The sequence below is a fragment of the Narcine bancroftii genome, chromosome 2, assembly GCF_036971445.1.
Source record: "Narcine bancroftii isolate sNarBan1 chromosome 2, sNarBan1.hap1, whole genome shotgun sequence".
NCBI lineage: Eukaryota > Metazoa > Chordata > Chondrichthyes > Torpediniformes > Narcinidae > Narcine > Narcine bancroftii.
The window spans coordinates 24848604-24861582 of record NC_091470.1 but is presented as its reverse complement, the minus strand read 5'-3'; the positions used below and the strand labels follow the sequence as shown (position 1 = coordinate 24861582).

Here is a 12979-nt window from a genome sequence, read left to right as displayed (position 1 = left end):
CTCCCCGCCAAACCAGGGGTGCTGGGCCCAACTGAACCAACCTCAGAAAATGTCCCAGGGAGCTTCAGTATCTCTCTGCGGCCCCAATAGCCCGACGGGCTATCATCCAAATCAGAAGGGGGCAAGCTCGGGTGCCCGACAGAATGCCTCTTTTTTTTAAACCCTCATTAATCCACGTCAAGTTATCTGTGCAGGGGATGGCCATGGTTTTACAAGAGCACCTGCCAACAGTCCTGGCGTGGAGTCGCTGGCAGATTGCAAAGACAAAAGGCTAATTAGACCGGGCCAGCCGGAATGCCTGACCCGCACACCCGGACCAGTGGGCCATCGCCAGCCTCCTGGTGGAGTACGAGAGACAGGGGAGGAAGGAGGGGCAAATGGAAAGCCAATTTTAAATTAAAGAAAAAAGGAGACATGACCAATCAAAATTAAACTCTGGGCAAGCCTGACACGGGTTCCACTCATTTCGGGGGTCAGAGGCCCACTTGAGCCAACAGATGGGAACACTGGAAGCGGAACCACGCATGTCCAGGGAAAGGAAAAGCTTTGAGTCAATAGCTGAGCTGCAGTTGCGTTGTTCCCAGAGGGCCAGAATCTTAAGCACCAATGCTGGAGCAACATGGAAATTAATCACGTGGAAATAATCCAGTCAGTCCACACTAGGCAAAGATGAGATCCTGAGTTATGTCCCCTTCCCAAGCCCTTGGTCCATAGACAAGACCCTTCAAGATTCTTTCCCCCCCACCCCCCCCCCCACCCAGAGAAACCTTTTAAATATGATGACAATTTGTAGCTGGAAGGAGGGGTGGAAACAGGCACGTCCAGCCCCTGAGACTACAAGTCACTGGAAGGAAGGGTGGAGACAGGCACGTCCAGCCCCTGAGACTACGTCACTTTTTTCTGCACTTGGATTACTCGATTTATTATCTATCTTATGTATTTATAGTCTTTTTTTTTAACTCTTTGCATTCCGTGTCCCTGTTTTCAGGGACTACTAACAAGTGCATATACTCTGTGTCCCGGCTTTCCGGGACTGCCTCTAAACCCAACCACCAGCTGGTTCACATTGTAGTTTACCCACGGAACGGACCCAGTCCTAAAAGGTTATAAATGGCCGGAGTCCAAAGGGTTAATTCGATTAAGTTTGCTCTTACTTTCTTTTTAAATTTAGACATACATCACTGCAACAGGTCCTTCCAGCCCACAAGTCTATGCCACCCAAATACCCCAATTAACCAACAATCCCCATATGGGAGGAAACCGAAGCACCTGGAGAATGCTCACACAGACAAGGGAAGAGTGTATAAATTCCTTACAGACAGGAGCGGATTCGAACCCAGGTCACAGACGCTGTTACCAAGTCACGCTAATCGCTAGACTAACTGTGCTACCCCTTATGCATTATTTTAAACAAGTACCTGTTCAGCTGTAGCGACTGAGAATTTTGGTGCATGTGTACGTTGTCTGATGGGTATGACAATAAACATTGCCATCTTTTTTGAGTGAAACTGTTTATTCAGGTCCTCGGGCCTTCCATCAATTCACTTCCATCCCCTTCCTCCTTCCAGATTCCGGAGTTTGATTATGGTCAGATTGAAACTCCCCAAGGTTGTTCTGTGATCAGTGGATAACTGAATGACTTCACCCCCACCCACCTCCACTCCCTATTGCAAAGGAGTAGGGAATCCAGCAGCATCTAATTGTCCAACACCATTGGGTTTTCTAGCACCATCCACCCACCCCCCCACCCCCAACACCAAGACTTCTCCTCTAACTTATTCCCTCTCAGGTAGCTCCAACTACCCCGGATTCTCTTCAGAGGCAGAGAGAGAGGTCAATTACTTGGCTACAGGGTGACCGACAGGCCAGACAAGGACCATGGTGGCGTTCATACTCCTCAAATCTCTGCACTCTCGCGGAGGACAGATGGAGCAGTTAAGTCTCTTTTCAGCGCTACCCGGATCCTCGTGGGGGGGTGAGAGAATTTGGGGGCAGAAAATAACAATGCCAGAAACCAATGTGCCATTTTTGAGCAGGTCTTTTTCGAAAAAGAAATTCACTCCATCAGAAATGCCCGGCAGCTCCCCGGGAAGCAGGATCAAACCCTGCTTCAAACCCCGACTCCCCAGATCCTTTGATGGAACCAACACCCAGGGTTTCCCAGCACAAGGTTTGACTGCACAACATCGTATCAAATTCATTATAACTCTGTCCCACACATCAAATGGTGCCCCCTCCCAGGCAGTAATTCTGATCACTCTTTCAAAAAAAAATGAATATAAATAAATCTGTTATTTCAAATCAATAGTAAGGCCTCGAAGCAGTAAAAAGTGAAATTTACAGGAATTTACTGCATTGCTGACAGTCGGCTGGGGAGGGAGGTGAGATGAGTTGGAGGGCTGGGTGGACGTCAGACTACTGAAACGTCAAGGAGAAGTCAAAGGGCATTTCATTTTGTGCCATTTTGGCCAGCTATTCCCAGAGCTCCCATTCACCTTACTTCTGTTTGCCAAGGTCACATGCAACAGAAACGAGGCGAGTAGTGAGTGGGCTTTCCTCCCTCCCAACCTTGCTTGAGTACAACAGTGCCGAGATTTGGAAGGGGGTGTAATCCAGCACAAGGTTCACTGCCATGGGAGGAAACGGAGCAAATTCTACTCCTCACTACAATCCAGCGAACCATCCCCAACCCTATCGTGACCCTGGCTGAGCGCTGGTAAAATACAATCGGGTTCATTGCATGCACTGACTTCCAACATTGAATACTCTCCCAATCCTTCGTGGGCCGGCCTCGTGCATTCAGGAAAATACTTGAACAAATATGAAGACCAGCAGCTGGAAAATGGGAGAGGCGAACGAGGATGGGAGAGAAACGAAGGGGAAATGCTCCAACAGTACCTCGATCCCATATGAATAAAATTCAGCTGCAATAGAGGGTCCAATCCAACAAAATGCAAATAAGTGTCGCCATCAACAATCACTCATGGCAACCACCTAATGTTCTGTAGAGTTTTGCTTTACTCTATCCTCTCACCCTGCCACCTACTGCCTTCCCCGATACCACTGGTTCTCTTTGAGGGACCAGACCTGTGAAAAGGTTAATAGCCGGCCACCTCCATGAAAACAAACAGGGTAGGACAACAGGGAGAGGGGCCCAAGAGAAGGTAACATGGAGGGAGAAGAAAGCAAGAAAGAATCATGCAGTGAGTCACACACACACACACACACACACACACACACACACACACACACACACACACACACACACACACACACACACACAAACACACACACACACACACACACGCGCGCGCACTCCGTAAATGAACACTTACATAGGTGCCACGTTCAAACACATATGCCTGTACACCCAGGCACATGCGCACACAAAAATACACCTATACCCGTGCATGTACGTGCACACACACGGACACATGCATCTGTGTGGGTGTGCTCTCTCTCTCTGTGGCAACTTCTGTCCCTTTGACTCAACACGTCCACGCGTCCCCTTTAAACGATCTCCCTTCCGCCTTTTCCTTTTCATCTTGGTGCAATCATCCGGACCACCCTGTACAAGTGAACTTTGATGTTGAGGCTGGGATCCTTCAAAGATGCCCATGCCCCACTACACTAGCTGCTGTAGTCAAGCTGCAAGGCAGCCGGGAGGCTGTCGTGAGCCGTGGTGACTCAGAGCTGAGCTCTTTGGGCACATCTGCAGTTTGTCATGGCTAAGTTTCGCATTCAAACCAAGAAGGGCAAAGACAAAGCATCACAAGTCGGACACCTCAGGAGGGCCCTCGTACAGGTTCCTAACCTTCCCTTGTGCAAGGCAAGCTCACCCAACCCAGACTGCCGGTGAGCGGAATCACGTGCACGGGTGCATGCACTGGTGGAAGTGGATTGTGGGTGTGCGAGTGCCTGTCGTGTCAGCATGTGTACAAGTGCATTTATTTGCCTTTCCATGCAAATAACCCAATGTGTGCATGCCAACATGAGCAAGTATGTGTGCGTGCAAAGAGGTCCAAGTGGGAGAACGGCAAAGGGTACACAGTGGATTCCTCCAACCGGACTTCATTGGTTTCAGTTACTCCACCAGCCTCACCCCCCCCCCCGCCCCCACCACTCCTTCTTTGTACCCCTGTCTCCTTTCCTAAGGTTCTGTCTTTCTCCCTCTCTCTCTCTCTCTCTTCCCTTTTCACTCTGTCCCTTTTCACAGACCCAAAATCAATTCTCACCTTTCCTCTTATCATATCCAATTGACACCTTTTGTCTGTTAGTCTGAACTCCTCCCCACTCCCATTTCCCTCCCCCCCCCCCCCCCACTTTCTCTCCTCAGTCTTTATTTAGGCGCCTTTTTGCTTATACACTGAAGAAGGGCTCAGGTCCAAAACGTCAGTAATGTATCCTTTACCTCCTATGGACACCTCCAGCATTTCTCTGTTTTTTCCTAAACTGGATCACCTCAGCTCTGGGTAAACAACTGCTCTGTTCCATCTACAAAAGTGCAGTAGCGACCCAGTGAAGGTTGGAGCAACATTCCAACTTGAGTCAAACAGTACGAATCCACATGAGACGGCAGACACTGGCACACTTCCATGGCCACACTTCCAAAGCTCTGAAAAATATTTTCCTCTGCCTCATTACAAACAAAACAGACAAGTCAAAGATCTCGACTCAAAATCGGACCGGCACACAGCCTCTGGCACAGCGTAGTATGCAAAACAAAAAGTTATTCTTTCAACAAGGTCCCCCTTATGTTGAAATTCCTGACACCTGCTGAACCTCTAACCACTGAGGTGAGATCCATGGGCCAACGGTAATGATGCACAGAGCAGATGCACAGACTACTTTAAGTAATTCCCTATGCCATCGGTGCTCTGATTAGTAAGGGATTGCTTAAGGTGGTACGTGAGTGGGAAGAAAAAGTTTGAAAACCACTGTTTTAATTGTACCTCATTGACTCGTTATGTGCACCATTTCGGAACTCCAAAGGAAATGGGCCAATGACAATTTTTTTCAAGCATGAGATTTCAATAACATTTGGGTCTAGAGCAGCGATTCTCAACCTTCCATTCCCACTCACATCCCACCTTAAGCAACCCCTTACTTATTACAGAGCACCGATGGCATAGGGATTAGTTAAAATAGGATGTGAGTGGAAAGAAAAAACCTCTGGTCTAAATGCACAAATACCAAGTGACTCTTCCTGCCTTGTGAAAGACTGGGATTTACTGTTGGACCCCATTAGGATTGTTTGTCTTCAACTTGAACCCCAAATTTGTTTTGCTCAACTATATAAGTTTGGATAATGTCAATTTGCGGAGAATTTGAAACCATTTCTTCCTCCACTCATCTCTAAAGTGGTGGCTTTTTTTACACCTTGAGAATGTGAGGTAAACACTATACAGTGGAACAGCAGATTTGCAAGGAAGTTGACAATTACACACTTCAAAATAGAGCAGAAGGGGGCCGTTATTGACGGGGGATTTCATCCCACTCACTTTCAAACAGCACAACGACCCCTCCCTCCGCCCCCCCCCCCCCCCCACCACCGCACAGGCATGCAGGGAAGATATCGAGAAAATAAATGTGAAGGGCGCAGAGTAAGAGAGGGGAGGGTGGGAGAGTGAAGGTGGGGAAAGGGGAGAGGGAGCAATGCACAGGACGAAGGAATGCACGTCAAGGTCAGGGAGCATGATGAAAGGAATGAGAGGATCAGTGGGTACGTCTGAGGAGAAGGGATGCAGGGGGGAGAGCTCCGATTGAGCGGCCCAGCACTTGTGAGGAGCTCACCCAAGCCTCACTCATCACGCTGCTGCTGCTATCGTGGGATACCTTAAGATGGTGCCCTCCTGAGGTGCCGTTGCCACCCCAACGGAGGGGGCGTGAGCAAAGTCGGCCGCGGAACTCCCAGGCAAAGGTTTGCCGCTCAGCCAACCTCCTGAACTGCTGCAGATCTTCCAACGGAGACTGTGGGAAAAAGGTGGGGGTGGGGGCCGCAGGATCTGCACCCCGTTCCAGAGAGGGCAATGCTGGCACATTTCTAAGGCACCGCTTTGGAGGGAAGAAACTGCACAGACATCTCATTTCCTCCCCCTATCCAAGCTCGAGCCTGAAAGAGCACGCTCTCTTTTTTTTAAAAATGGCATAATGTCACCTATTTCACATTGTTAAAATTTGTTTATTTCACTTCCCGTGCAGGGTAATAACCACCATACCAACGAACAGAGAAATAGATGTAATCATCTGCAAGTATAAAGGCCTGTCTCTATAAACAACGTCAACGAGGAAATCCAAACCTTGCTGTCTCAGGCCCAAACGTTTATTTGCACTGCATATTTCCTCTGCCGAATAACCTTCTTGGTTAGGCAAAGCCATCTCCTTGGGCCAGAGGAAAAAGACCCTTCTCGAACAAAATGCAATCAACATCCTTTAACAAATTCAGTCTCTGCACCTCCACATGCGAGGTTGACCAGAGGAATTTTTCTCTCCCTCCAAAACAAAATCGACAAACACAAGTACAAGCTTAAAGCACGTGTCGTTCACAGTTTTTTTTAAGATGAAAAAGCACTGTTAATGATTAAAATAATCTCCTTCCTCTGTGTTATTGCCAACAGTCTGTATGTATCCCACGAACCCTCCTCTCCCTCTCTTAGTCATCAGTAGAATTTTAACCGAAACCCTTCAATTTCTGAAAACGCTTAAAATAAAGACACACTAGCAGGCGGGGCAGTCTGCCCTATTTGTCGGTGTACACGTGTGCGCGTGAGCACACACGGATGTGCAAGTGATGACTGGCCTAATGTGTGGTGCTTGTATGATACGCCAAGGAGCTTTGTGCACAGGTGTTTGTTCCACCTTCCTTGTGCAGTGCTGAGCTCTGCCCAGAGGCTTGGTCGTTCCCCAGGTAGCAAGCTGCATAAAACCTGGAGGAGACTTGCGCAAACTCTGGTTTGATCTCTTAACAGAGTCGTGGTGGTGGCAGAAGCTGCAGGACGTGCCTGAACTCACATCATGGAACAGACATATAGACACACAAATGGAGAGAGTGATATTTGACACACTACCTCCTGTAAGGTTTTCCTGCTTGGGGCAGATTCCTTTCATGGGAGTCAACAGCCGGTCGTCTTCCTCGGGGGTGACCTGGATGCAATTTCGACGGGCTCAGAGACCCTCCTGGGCTCCGGGTTGCGGGGGCGAGGGGCTACGTTTATCCACTGCCTTGTCGAAGCAGACGACCGCTCCACTGCACTGACGCCTCTTGTGCTCAATGAAGACGAGGATGTCGGCGAGGGGGAAGTGAGCCTGGCACTGCCCGCAGGTCAGCAGGTCACGGTCTCCGACCCCAGGCCCAGCCATGGCCGCGTCCTCTTCATCTGTGCTCGCCGCCTCAACATGGTTAGCCTCTGCGTTGCACGGGACCAGAGAGACAGAGAGAGAGAGAGAGAGAGAGAAAGAGAGAGAGAGAGAGAAAGAGCCACCTTTTAGATACTCAGCTTACAACACAGTTCACATGCATAATAGCAAGATTTTTAACCCAGGATTTAATTTCATTAATTATAAATATTATACCCATGTTGCACTATAAATGTAGCATATAAGCCACTTTCTTTCTCGATTTATCAAAGAATAAAGACTGCCTTTAGCAGTCAGCTTGAATGTATTTCTTTTATGCTCTATTTGGAGACCACGTGCAGATTTTACATATATATCTATATAGATTTAGCACAAGATGCAAAAGTATTTTTTTATCTGTGTGGGGAAACTGCACAACTGTTATATGCACATTGTGCTACAGGTCCATAGATTTCAGATTTATTGTCAGAGTCCATCACATAGAACCAGAGGTTTTTTTTTTAACTGATGTATACATTTATGAACGTGTATCCATACAAAGGAAATTCACACGTTTTATACGTTTGCCTGGGACAAATGATTCACAAGCCACTTTCATTCAACATGGAAAGACTGACACAGCCATCACAGTGACCTCGCTCAGCCAAACGAAGAGGTCCTTTATTTGTTCTTACTCGCGGGTCTGCAGAATGGGTGGGGGCAAGGAAAGGCAAGATGACCAAGCCGTCCCTCACAAGCAGCCCCCTTCACTCAGTGCTCCTCTCGCACCTTGCGCTCAGCAACTGAGCGAAGGGGCAGCGCAGAATCCTCTGGAACGGAAATCCGCCAGAAGCAAATCGCAAGACCCTTTCCTGAGCAATGTTGCTGAATGATCATAAATTTGGGTAAAATGCGACCTGAGCTTCCTGCCCAATTCTGCACAATGTGATATATAATAGCTGCCACAAATTTGGGCTTATTCATAGAGGCCCATAATAAGAGGGGCTTTTTCTTGTGGGGGGAGGGAGGGGAGATAGGGGTGGCAGGGGCAGGATCAACCCTGCACATCACCACTTTCCCCAATTTGTTTCAGAAATGCACGCAGGTTGACTGACAGCTCTACCCGAAAGGGGGAGGAGGAAAAAAGGCTGCAGAGGTGTTGATCACAAGCCTAATCTCACCCCACTTCCAAGTGGAGACGGCTATTGCAAAGAAGAGCAGTTTTAACATGAAAAATATCACAAGTGACAGCATGCAAGACCCTTGGTGTATCCAGGAACATCGCTTGCAGCCTTTCTATTTTACAGCAATCACCAAGAGGTTTCGCTTTTGGAAATAAAATTGGCAAAGTCATTTCATTCGGTATTGTCTCCGACACATGGGGAAAAGCGTTGCAAGACAAAATGGGTGTGCATTAATCCGGGGCGGGTGGGGGGGGGTGGCGTGTGGGAGGAAAGGGAGAGAGAGATTCGAAAGATGAGGATGAGAAAAAGAGAGCGCAAGAGACTGGGAAACAAAGCGTGACTAGGGAATATTCTGATTCATCTGTTTCCCCAGCCACTGTAGCGACAAGCATGTAACGTTTTAGTGTTCTCCACAGACAGTCCCTCAAAGTTTAACAACTTGCACTGTCACAGAATTACAGGAAGCCTCATTATTTCACTGGTACCTTTTTTTTTGCTTTATTTGAGAAGACTTGAACAGTTTTTCAAGGCATATTAATCGGGTACCAAAAACTCCTCCAGCAAAACAGCAGGTTTGTGTGAACCGAGCAGCCTTATTTTTTTTTGTTAAATCGTACAACGGAAGGAAAAAAAAATAAAACCCCATATAAATCTAGGCCATCGACATATATTTTACATAATATATGGCACACGGCGGGAGACACCAGCTCTGTACATATCAGCAAAAAATATTCTACATTTGAGATACAAAACAAAATCTACACTATTTAATATCGGAAGATTTTTTTTAAAAATAGGCAAATATAGTCTTGGTGGCCTTTCTATCATTAATCAATTCCCACATCTGCTGTCACTTCTGCAAGAAAATGATGATATTCATCTAACCTACTCATTGACATGTGTACAACTGCTCAACTGTATCCTCTCTGCATTAATTTATTTCTAAATAACTTGCTTAAGGCACTTTTTTGTTTTATTCTGGTTTTACAAGTGCGTAACGAGGGAAGGAGCATAAAAACATGGAATGCCTCCTCCCCCCCCACCTCGCTTCATAATTTCCAAATAAAAGTGTTCCCTCCTTATTGTGGACTTGGAATCTGCTAATCCATATGGTGCTAACCAACCAAAGACACAATGCCTCTCTGCCTTAATTCCTTACCAAAGTTGAACCGAAATTAATATATTTAGCGCCTCTCTGTCTCTCTCTCTCCCCCCCCCCCACTCTCTCAAGCACACAATTAAAAATAAACCACACACTGCAGCAGATGAAGTATCTTCACAAACACGACAAATATCTTTCTGCCACACACAGATCTTTGTAACAAAAAAAATTGACAGTTATGCTGTTTGCATTTTCAATATCCGGAGCTGCAACCTTGAAATTAATTCGATTTTTTTAAAAAAAAATACCAAGAATTTGTGTGTGTGTGTGTGAATGCTTCAACCCATTATTTTAATTATAACCTCTGCCTGGAATGATCCAAGTTCCCCTGAAGGGCTTATCAAAAAAAAACTGAGTGTGCTGGGATTGGTGTTGGATATTGAGAAGAGGCAACTCCAACAAAAAGAAAGGTTGCCCTTTCTTTTCCTGAATAAGGGTGCAAAAAATAAGATGAGGAATAAATCTAATGGTGGAATGCTGTAGACGTGTGGAGACTGGGAGATATGTGTGCCTGATAGTAACACAGGTACAGAATAGCTCTGGTCAATGGAGCAGTAGCAGGGACTTCAATGCAGTGATGAGTTGACTTGGAGCTCCCCTTAGCGGCGGCCGTGCGTGGCTGCCGTTCCCCAGCCCGGGACACGCGCTTGAAGTTAACAGAGCCTCGGACAAAGTTTATTACAATTGCAACTATGAAAACCCTTATTGATCTGGTTTCGTTTGAGGACTTGCTGCCGCTGCAACCACAAAAGAAGGATGGATCATACGCCTGCTTTCTTCCCTCTCCCTGCCTGGGACCCCCGCAAGTCCTTAATTAAAGACAAAGACAGACAGCTCAGACCTGGGTGCAAGCCCAAGTTCAATGTCTCTGTCGCCTTCCCCGGGTGAATGAGACAGGATGCTTTTGGATTTAAAAACGTTGCAACAATCAAAAACCTCCCGCTTCGACACCAAAGCACGAAGCAAAACAAAATCAACCCCCCCCCCAAAAAAAAACCCACCTTATAAGTTGCATTTTAAAAGATTTCCACCACCCCCCCCCCCTCTCCCCCCCCGGACACAGCACCATCCGAAGCAGAAAAGTCAACCCCTTCCCCCGTGTGGCAGGGGATCGCAAACCGACTTGCCGCAAGTTTGGACGCCCAGGAATGGGGGTGAAGGCTGGAGCGGCCGGAGAGCCTGCAACCTCCGCCAATGGTCAAAGGTACGGGGAGCTCCTGTTCCGGAGAGCGAGCGAGGGAAGGGAGAGAAGGGGAGTGAGAGACATTTCTGAGCCCACTGATGTGCATTGAAAATTAAAATGAGACTTGAGAGAGTGGAGGAGGAGGGGCAGAAAAAAAATTAGACGGGGCTTCCAAATCATTTATTTGTCGCGTCCACCTTTTTGGCTAAGAACAAACTCCAGAGGGGAAAAGTCCTTTATTTCCCGTCTAATCTTTCCCTCCCCAGTAAAACAACGCGCTGTCAAAAGAAATTAAGAATTGCAATCCCTCACACTCGTTTACCTTTGTAGCGAGTTACTGATCTCTGCGCGTTAGAAACCTATAAAGACGGAAGCGTTTCAGCGAGAAGAGCGTCTTTTAGTACAAATGCACTTAAGAAATAGCCCCCCCCCAAAAAAAACCGCCTGGGATTTGCACCCCCTCCCACTGAAGCAGTTTCACATCCACAAAATGCAGGCTCTGTCCTTATTTAAATGCATTTACCTTTTCTCCCGTTTGCAAAAAAAAATGCAACCGATCCTGAACAGCAACACAAAACTGAGATTCCAACCTCTGCACGGAGACGCACCAAACAAGAAACATGGGGGGGGGGGGGGGGGGGGGGTCCCCCTCCTCTCTCTCTTTGCAAGGATGAAATTCAATCGCAATTAATTTCGGGGAGGGGGGAAAAAATTCCAATCCCCTTGAATTTCAGGCGAACGATACGAGGAGAGAGAGGGGGGGGATCGCACGGGGAGGTGGGCTGGCTGCCTCCGCAGCGAAGTGGGTTCAGGTTCTTTTTTTTATTTAAAAATGGTCATTTCGGGGTGGGAGACGGAGAAATTTATTTAAATTTTAACAGAATAAAAACCATAAATAATCCGACTTTCTACTTATTTGGCCATCCGCCGCGTTCCATCCACCTGTCTCGCACTTGCAAGTTTGCAAACATTTTCTTTAACCCCCCCCCCCCCGTTTCAAACAAATCCCCCCCCCCCTCTCTACAAGATAAACCCTTGAAGCGGGGCACGCGTGGAGAGAAATGGATTGTCCATTGCACCAACTTTGAGGGAGGTGGGGGACCAACAACAATTCTGTTACAGACGAGGTCGAGAAAAGAGAGGGGGGTTTAAAGGGAGAAGATACTGTGAGTCCAAAGAAAATAGCCCAGTTGCTCCACACAGACAGATCCCCACGCTGTGCCACGAAGGCTTGACAGATTTGGCTTCCCAAACATCGATGAAAGCGCAATTAATCGACTCGCCAAAGTAACTCTGCAGAATAAAACTCTGAATGTTGGTTTGCCATCCTGAGCACTGGACGCAAAGTGTACAATGCACCTCCCTTTGCCCCTTGCCCACCGCCAAATGCAAGAACAATAAATATGACTTCAATAAGATGCATCTCATTGAAAAATAAATCTTTCTTCTTTCTCTTCTTTTGCAAAGCTACCTCCAAATGATTATTTTCTCTTTCCCTCTCTGCTGGGTGGGTGGGGGGGGGGGGGTTACTTACGCGAAAATTCCCTTTTACTTAAATGCTGAGGGTTCCCTTGCTTGCGGCGAGACATAGTCGGTCACATCTGGAGCGGAGAGACGGAGACTCCACGGGAAAATATCTTCATCAGAGCCCCTGACAGAAAATAAATTGGAAATAATGCAAAGATGGCGGATGGAGATGGATTGTGGGATCGCCGTCAGGGAGGGAGAGAGAGAGAGAGGGGGGGGAGAGAGAGAGGGAGAGAGAGAGAGAGAGCAGCTACCGCACACACACATCACCCACAACACACGCGCGTCCCGGCAGCGAAGCGCACACCCCCCCCCCCCCCCTTCCACAGTCAAGTTCAAGTGCGGACGTGACGCGCCCGCGAACTTGAACGTCAAGGCGGTGAATTGGCCGCCAGCTCGATGAGGGCTACTACTGGCAGAGCTATCACACTGGAGCCTTTCATTCACTCCATCCCTCTCTCTCAGGGGGGGACGGGGGACCTGATGTCTTTGCATCGAGGCTGATTTCTGCATTGGTGGGAGAGAGAGGAGGAGAAATGTTTTAATGGGGAGGGGGAGAAGTGGGGTTTCTTCTTGTTGGAAAACTTT

At 47.7% G+C, this 12979-nt stretch overlaps 1 protein-coding gene across 1 annotated transcript in view; it reads right to left on the bottom strand.

Annotated features, from left to right (window-relative positions):
- bcl11ba (BCL11 transcription factor B a) overlaps window positions 1-12653 on the bottom strand; it is a 220383-nt gene extending 207730 nt beyond the window's left edge. Inside the window, 4 exon segments of the mRNA XM_069916156.1 lie at window positions 7068-7151; window positions 7154-7190; window positions 7192-7406; window positions 12399-12653. Of these exon segments, the coding sequence (XP_069772257.1) occupies window positions 7068-7151; window positions 7154-7190; window positions 7192-7406; window positions 12399-12453 (391 nt within the window). The 5' untranslated portion in view covers window positions 12454-12653.
- Window positions 12654-12979: the final 326 nt, after the last annotated feature.